We start from the raw sequence: 8,947 nt of genomic DNA, 5'->3' as shown, positions 1-8,947 counted from the left end.
GAAAAGTGGCTTTAGAGAGAATATCACAATGCCTGTCGGAAAGTGTTTCAGATCCCAGAACGCCTACTCCAAGGCAAGGGCACCCGAGCTCCCGAGGTTCCTCCCACTTCCCGCATTTATTAAAGTTGCCTCCTCTAAAGCTCGCTGATTACCGTCACCCCAAGGCGAGCTGGACAGGGGCAGGACTTCGCAAGGGAGGGGTGGGGTGAAGAGTGTCAAAGGCTCCCCTTCATGTACACAAACACACCTCCTTCCAGCCCCTCCCAACGCTTTGAAATCCCAATCCGGCTTTGTTGTCTTCCCCGGAGGGGCCGGAACGCTCGACGCCCGCAGTATAAAGGCAGCCTCGGTGGCGGTGGCGGCGCAGAGCCCTGCAGTCAGGGTCAGGACTCTGGGACTGGTGGAGGCGCTCCGGGTCCTGTCTCTGCAGCTGCGCCAGCACAGCTCCGCGCGGACCAGGCGTGCACAGCGGCATTGCTCCTTTCTCTTTTCCTCCCTTGAGTCCTTCTGAGATGACGGCTCTGGGCACAGCGGGTGCTGCCCGGGTCTTGGTCGCCCTGGTGGCTGCGGCTCTTTGCGGTCACCCTCTGCTGGGAGTGAGCGCCACCTTGAACTTCGTCCTCAATTCCAACGCCATCAAGAACACCCCGCAGATGAGCGGCGCTGCCGGGCACCCAGGCTCCGCAGTCAGCGCGGCTCCCGGGATTCCGTTTGAGGGAGTCAACAAGCACCACGACAAACACCAGGTGAGAAGGGTCTTGCGGATCGGGAATGCCGCGATCCCAAACGGGTCTCATCTGGGGAAGAGGGCGCAGAACGGGCTGTGTAAGAGCAGTTCAAGGTGCGTTTGGCAACTGCCTTTGGGAGCAGTGAGCGGCAAGTTTTTGGAGAGGTGGGCTGAAAGGGACTGTGAGGAGTCCAGGAGTGCGGAACTGGGTGCCCAAGTGCCTCACCCTCTCCCGGCCCCCTTCCCGCAGCCATACCCGTGCGCTGAGGACGCGGAGTGCAGCACGGACGAGTACTGCGCCAGTCCCACCCGCGGAGCCGGCGCGCAGATCTGCCAAGCCTGTCGGAAGCTGCGGAAACGCTGCACGCGTCACGCGATGTGCTGCCCTGGGAATCACTGCAAAAACGGTGAGTCGGGCAGCTCTCTTTCGGACTCAAACCATCCTCTGCTTGCGCGCCTACAGCTGAGAGCAAATCCTCTCAGCTGAGAACACTTTGGCACTACCTTGCCAATGGGAGTTCAACGTGCGAGGTTCCCCAGAAAAGATTTCAGGCTACTGTTTAACCTGGGAGCAAAGATAAGTACGGAGGTCTTGGAGCTTCTTATATCCCTTTGTGCCCCTCGATTACTTAAGAGGGCGCCTTACCTCAGAGTGGACACTTCCATAAGAATTTGTCTAGAGAGCCTTGATACAATTTGAGAATGAAGATGGGCAGCGAGGTGGAACTTACAGAGGCCCCCAAGGACATCAGAACGGGCATGGAGTTGCCTGTTCCATTTTTCTTACCGTGCTTCTCACAGCTCTGCCAGGTAGCCTCTTTCACGATCTGCGTTCAAGGTGCTGTCATTTCGAGCGATTTATCTGTGCACATCATTCTTAAAGGCGATCTCGGTGCCCTCACATCCTGGCTTCTCCATCTTTTCTGCCTCTACCCCCTGCTATCTTAAAATAAGTACTCTTCCCCTCAACCACAGATCCACATAATCTTAATGTCTCAGAGAGGTAGATTCAGCCCAAGAAGGCTCCAGAAATAAACTTCAGCGTGGAGATCCCAATAATACTCTGGGATGAACTAACTAAATCTCTCTGTAATATAGAAATTATACAGTAAAGTAACTGGTGGAAAAGATTGTAATCTTCCAGGCAGCAGGCATTGCATTTGCTTAACTTAGTCTGACAGAATCCTTATAGCACAGAGGGCAGAAGAGTTATTTTTAAATACAATTTTTAAAGTGACTGATTGATTTTATTTTTCTTACCCCAAGGGTGATATTAAAATGGGCAGAAATTTCACTGCCACTACCATGGTTGCTGAGAAAGTATTTTAAGTGTCTAGATTGGGGCTTTTATGTATGAGTGCACAGTGCACACACTGATGCTTCTGTCCATTAGGGACTTTTGCTTTAACACTAGGAAGTCTGGCTCATGTTTAATGTCACTACAACGAGGTAGCTCAAGTTGGCATAGGCACCGCAGACTGCCACGGTCACAGCTATTAGCAGGAACATATTACAGCTCTGGAGTTAATCACTATCTCCTGCTTCCTTAGGGATATGCATGCCTTCTGATCAAAATCATTTCCATCGAGGGGAAATCGAGGAAACCATTATTGAAAGCTTTGGTAATGAACACAGTACCTTGGATGGGTACTCGAGAAGAACTACACTGTCTTCAAGAACGTATCATACCAAAGGTAGGTGAAAGGATCAAGACTTTTTTGTTAGCACATTTATAGTGTCTTTTGGGTTACCTTAATGAAATAATGCGGGCTTAGCAGTGACCAAGTACTTTTCCCATTGTCTCCCTAGCACAAGAAGGTACTGTCTGTCTGCGCTCATCAGACTGCGCTGCAGGGTTGTGTTGTGCTAGACATTTCTGGTCCAAGATCTGTAAACCTGTTCTCAAGGAAGGTCAAGTGTGCACCAAGCACAGGAGAAAAGGCTCCCATGGGCTGGAGATATTCCAGCGTTGTTACTGTGGAGAAGGTCTGTCTTGCCGGATGCAGAAAGATCACCATCAAGCCAGTAATTCTTCCAGGCTTCACACCTGTCAGAGACACTAAGCCAGCTGTCCAAACACAGTGGACTCCGTTTACATAATATATGTTATGAAAACCGTTTGTGACTTTCGTGAGCTCAATCCTTAAGGATGTACAAATTCTGTGGTTACAGTTAAGCATTCCAATAATACCTTCCGAAAATCTGGGGTGTAAGAGCTTTGTTTCTTTGTGGAACTCTCCTGTCATTGATTGCAGTAAATTACTGTGTTGTAAATTTTCAGTGTGGCACTTACCTGTAAATGCAACAAATCTTTTAATTATTTTTCTAAAGGTGCTACGTTGTCTATTATTCCTCTTGTCATGTAAATTTTTGTACACATTGATTGTTACCTTGACTCTGATAAATACTCTATATTGAATTGAAATAAATACTTTCAGCTTATTCTATATTGAATTGAAATACTTTTAGCTTATACTTCCTAAATGTAAAACCTTTCCCCCTTTTAATTCTAGAATCTAGAGTATAAGGAGCTTTTGGAATGATGATAGGTATGTAAGATTTATCATAAAATATTATTTTCCAAAATGTATTATCTCAGTACTTAGATCCTATTTATCTCTAGGTTGTGACAGTCCTTGAAATAAAATTTAACTTAATACCACGAAATATTAAAAGTATAGATACATTTTGGCAGTGTGATCTTAGAGGGCTGTATGTACCAGGGTATGTGGGAGTGTGTTTGTGTGGGTGTATAAATACAGTTGACAAATACATGCAGATTTTGTATCAAATTAGCACATCTGAACTATCTTAAATACTACTTCATGCCAGGAAGACTTGTTTCAACCACTTTGCTTTGTAAATAATTATTACCTACCTAAAAATCACAAATCCTCTCTCATTTTGTTCTTTGCTTCTCTTGCTAGGTGAATTGACTATTTCAATTTTTGTTCAACCAGACATCTGTTCACTGGAAAAGGATAGGCTATACTGTTTAAAAGAAAACCCACAGAAATGAAGCCTGAACTGGCTTTGTATTTTCATCTGCCAACTTTGATCCTGACAAATCTGATACTCTCTGAAGAAGAGAGCAACTGCCCCAATTCACACCTATTCTGTAATGTTCAAAAAGTCTACATCAAACCCACAAAATGTTGGGTCCAAGGCATTCCAAAGGAAAGTCACTGATCAATTTGTCTAAAAAGTTTCATTAAATAACACAGATGTCCTAGAATGTTTGTTGTTTTTGTATTCCTGGAAGTGGTTCAATTTCAAGGGGTTTTGCCAACAGGGCACAAGGGTTGGTTGGTTCTTGCCTGAGAAGGGAACTGGCAGGATGTCTGCTATTACATTCCTTTTGTTTGGAAGCTTCGGTGTCCTTACCCTGGAGAAACTTTCTTTTTCTACCTGTTCTAGTTGGCTGATGTGCCAAGAAGGCCAAATCTAAGGCCTGCCATCTCCAATAAAGCACAGGAGAGGAAAGGAAACATGAAGCCCTTTCTTCGAAAAGAAGAAAGAAGGGCCTATGTTTCCAGAAGGGAGAGGAGCAATCATTTAAAAGGCCTTGGTGATGGGATCCCTTCATTTACACAGGAACCAGCTGCAGCCAGACTTCACCTCTGCATGTATCAGCTCATCAGCCCTGGTTTTAGCCCTCCTTGCTTCCCATACCATAATGGGGATGGGAGAATGAGAAGCCCACCGAGGAGGCATGCCTCTTCCTTCTGCCCAACTGAGTGCCTAGGAAGGGAGTATCACAAAGAGATTCTGCACATCGAAAAAGGTGAAAAAAGAATTTATCAAAACTATAGACACTTTTATTAGTAATGGAGGCTAGAAGTTGGAAGTCAGATACAAAACAAAATCAAAAGGATCATTTAAAGAATCTCAAACATTTGAGATAATGGCTGCTGAAACTTGAATTTCTAAACAATTTATTTGAATGGAAAATACATGAACTTGGGAATGCATTTCCAAGGTATTTTATCAAATGAGTTTAGCGTACTGTACACTGCCCTGTACCTTGCACTTTTATTTAACGTGCCTTGCAGATTTTCCTGTGTAATACATAGAGAGGTGTCTTATTCCTTTCAACAGCTGCCTTCAGAGTGTAGCCTATTGGAAAAGCTAAACCTTAGAGTCATTATTGAGAGACATTGAAATTGTCTCCAGTGTTTTTGTTATGACAAATATTGTGCCATCAGTATAGATTTTTTCTGTGTGTTTTCCTGTGTTGATATAGTTGTAGGATAAGACAATGACTCATTTTTGAAGGAAAATTCAAATTTAAAAAGCATGCTTGCTGTAGCTACTCATAAGGTATGGTGTGGGCTAAATGACAAGATGTCTGCTTATCAAGGATCTAGTGATGATTAAACTCTTGCTAAACTGCATAAAAAGAGGAAGAGAGAAGAGGTGTATCAGTTTCACAGTAAATGGTAATCTGTGACATTCAGTTAAAGGTAGCCTTGTTCTATTGCTTTGATTTTGAAATAATTATTAAATAAAAGTGCAAACAAGTCATTTCCCTATCCTCTTTTCTTATTTGCTAGGAGAATTCAATAGTACAAATTTTGCTCTACTTGAAATCTATTGATAGGAATGAACATAGGAATATATTGTTTAAAAGAAAAATGCAGACATGCAGGCTAAATATTGTTATTCGTATTTGGCAGCAGATCAAAATGCTTTACGGACTCTTCCCATGGTAAATCAAATTGTACTAATTCAATCATGGCATTAGAAACAAAATTATAGAATTAGAAACTGTGTCAGTTTCAGGATTTCTAATTGCATAGTCCTACTAGTACTCATTGCCACTTATGGAAATATCAGCTAAAATCATTAAAATTTCCGTCACTTCAAACCTGACTGTTGTACTTAACTTGATCATGTTACTAGCTTTTGGACTTCAAGGAGATCCAGCCAGTCCATTCTAAAGGTCAGGTGTTCTCTGGAAGGAATGATGCTAAAGCTGAAACTCCAGGACTTCGGCCACTTCATGCGAAGAGCTGACTCATTGGAAAAGACTCTGATGCTGGGAGGGATTGGGGGCAGGAGGAGAAGGGGACGACCGAGGATGAGATGGCTGGATGGCATCACCGACTCGATGGACGTGAGTTTGAGTGAACTCCAGGAGATGGTGATGGACAGGGAGGCCTGGCGTGCTGCGATTCATGGGGTCGCAAAGAGTCAGACACGACTGAGTGACTGAACTGAATGAAAAATGGACATTGCTACCATTAGGTTTATTAAATATGTTCCACTGAGGTTTATATTACAATCTTCATACTTTCTAAAATACGACTGAGTTCAGTATACAGTACCAAAAAAAGTAGCTACTCTGAAGAAAGTAGGGAAAAAAGGCAACGGCACCCCACTCCAGTACCAGTACGCTTGCCTGGAAAATCCCATGGATGGAGGAGCCTGAAAGGCTGCAGTCCATGGGGTCGCTAAGGGTCAGACACGACTGAGCGACTTCACTTTCACTTTTCAACATTTATGTATTGGAGAAGGAAATGGCAACCCACTCCAGTATTCTTGCCTGGAGAATCCCAGGGGCCGGGGGGGGGGGGTGGGGGGTGGGGGGGGGGGGCTGACGTCTAAGGGGTCACACAGAGTCAGCCACGACTGAAGTGACTTAGCAGTAGCAGCAGGGAAAACCACTAGGTCATTAAGGTATGACTATATCAAATCCTTTACCATTATACAGTGGAAGTGAAAATTAAATTCAAGAGATCAGATCTGGTAGACAGAGTGCCTGAAGAACTATGGATGGAGGTTTGTAACACTGTACAGGAGGTGGTGACCAAAACCATCCCCAAGAAAAAGAAATGCAACAAGGCAAAATGGTTGTTTGAGGAGGCCTTACAAATAGCTGAGAAAAGAGAAGTGAAAGGCAAAGGAGAAAGGAAAAGATAATACCTATATGAATGCAGAGTTCCAAAGAATAGCAAGGAGAGATAAGAAAGCCTTCCTCGTCAATCAATGCAAAGAAATAGAGGAAAAGAACAGAATGGGAAAGACTAGAGATCTCTTCAAGAAAATTAGAAACACCAAGGGAATGTTCCAAGTCAGGATGAACACAATAAAGGAGAGACCTAAAGGTATGGACCTAATAGAAGCAGAAGAAATTAAGAACAGGTGGCAAGAATACACAAAAGAACTATATAAAAAAGGTCTTAATGACCCAGATAACCACGATGGTGTAATCACTTACCTAAAGCCGGGCATCATGGAGTGTGAAGTCAAGTGGGCTGCAGGAAGCATTACTATGAACAAAGCTAGTGGAAGTGATGGAATTCAGCTGAGCTATTTCAAATCCTAAAAGATGATGCTGTGAAAGTGCTGCACTCAATATGCCAGTAAATTTGGAAAACTCAGCAGTGGCCATAGGACTGGAAAAGTTCAGTTTTCATTCCAATCCCAAAGAAGGGCAACACCAAAGAATATTCAAACAATTGCACAATTGTGCTCACCTCACACGCTAGCAAGGTAATGCTCAAAATCCTTCAAGCTAGGCTTCAAAAATATATGCACCAAGAACTTCCAGATGCACAAGCTGGATTCAGAAAAGACAGTGAAATCAGAGATCAAATTGCCAACATCCACTGGATTATAGAGAAAGCAATACAATTTCAGAAAAACATCTACTTCTGTTTCATTGACTATGCCAAAGTCCTTGACTGCGTGGATCACAATAAACTGCGGAAAATTCTTCAAGAGATGGGAATACCAGACCACCTGACCTGCCTCCTGAGAAAGCCGTATGCAGGTCAGGAAGCAACAGTGAGAAACAGACTGGTTCCAAATTGGGAAAGGAGTACGTCAAGGCTGTACACTGGCACCCTGCTTATTTAACTTATACACCAATACATCATGCAAAATGCTGGGCTGGATGAAGCAAAGCTGGAATCAAGATTTCTGGGAGAAATATCAGTAACCTCAGATATGCAGATGACACCATCCTAAGGCAGAAAAGGAAGAGAAACTAAAGAGCCTGTTGATGAAAGTGAGTGAGGAGAGTGAAAAAGCTGGCTTAAAATTCAACGCTCATAAGATGAGGATCATGGCATCTGGTCCCATCACTTCATGGCAAATAGATGGGGAAATAATGTAAACAGTGACAGACTTTATTTTCTTGGACTCCCAAATCACTGCAGATGGTGACTGCAGCCATAAAATTAAAAGATGCCTGTTCCTTGGAAGAAAAGCTATGACAAACCTAGACAGTGTATTAAAAAGCAGAGACATTACTTTGTCAACAAAGGTCCGTATAGTCAAAGCTATGGTTTTTCCAGTGGTCATGTATGGACCAAAAATAAGGCTGAGCACTGACAAATGGATGCTTTCAAACTGTGGTGTTGAAGAAGACTCTTGAGAGTCCCTTGGACTGCAAGGAGATCAAATCAGTCAATTCTAAAGGAAATCAACCCTGAATATTCATTGGAAAGACTGATGTTGAAGTTCCAATACTTTAGCCACCTGATGCAAAGAGCTAACTCACTGGTAAGGACCGTGGTGCTGGGAAAGATTGAGGGCAGGACGATACGGGGGTGACAAAGGATGGATGGATGATATCATCGACTCAATGGACATGAGTTTGGGCAAACTCCAGGAGACAGTGAAGGACAGGGAAGCCTGGCATGCTGCAGGCCATGGGGTCACTGAACAACAACAGTACAAAAATATAAAAGAAAGACATTATTTATCTCCACACCGAGAAAACAGAAAATTAAGAATCTCCATAATTTGGGCACCTGCTGTTTGTTGTTTAGTCGCTTAGTCATGTCTGACTTATTTGTGACCCAAGTAGACTGTAATCCACCAGGCTCCTATGTCCCTGGGATTTCCTAGCCAGGAATACTAGAGTGGGTTGCCATCTCTTTCTCCAGGGTATCATCCTCATCCAGTAACTGAACCCATGTCTCCTGTACTGGCAGGTGGATTCGTTACCACTGAGACATCAGGGAAGCTCTTGGGCATCTGATGTTTGTACAAATGCCCATATATATGTGGGACTTTATATGTTTGTCCTAATATTAATGGCTTAGACAGAAACAGATCAGTAACCAGAGATTACAATCTGGGTAATGCTAGAGAATTTTAATTTAATGTTAACCTATATTGAGCATTTGGTGCTCAATAGGCACTGTCCCAACATTTGAAACAATGTACACAGTACACTAAGTTCAAGGAGCTCACCATTTAGCAAGAGAG

The 8,947-nt window shown here is 43.5% G+C and overlaps 1 protein-coding gene across 1 annotated transcript; it reads left to right on the top strand.

Moving 5' to 3' along the window:
* Positions 1–387: 387 nt before the first annotated feature.
* DKK1 (dickkopf WNT signaling pathway inhibitor 1) lies at positions 388–2,796 on the top strand. Its single transcript, XM_052661118.1, has 4 exons — positions 388–746; positions 978–1,134; positions 2,278–2,421; positions 2,537–2,796. Exons 1-4 carry the CDS (start codon positions 513–515, stop codon positions 2,788–2,790), a joined length of 789 nt encoding a protein of 262 aa, XP_052517078.1. The 5' UTR covers positions 388–512; the 3' UTR covers positions 2,791–2,796.
* Positions 2,797–8,947: the final 6,151 nt, after the last annotated feature.

This window comes from Budorcas taxicolor, chromosome 23 (assembly GCF_023091745.1).
Source record: "Budorcas taxicolor isolate Tak-1 chromosome 23, Takin1.1, whole genome shotgun sequence".
NCBI classification, from domain to species: Eukaryota; Metazoa; Chordata; class Mammalia; order Artiodactyla; family Bovidae; genus Budorcas; species Budorcas taxicolor.
Note: the sequence above shows the minus strand (reverse complement) of the source record. Positions and strands in the feature narration are given on the sequence as shown.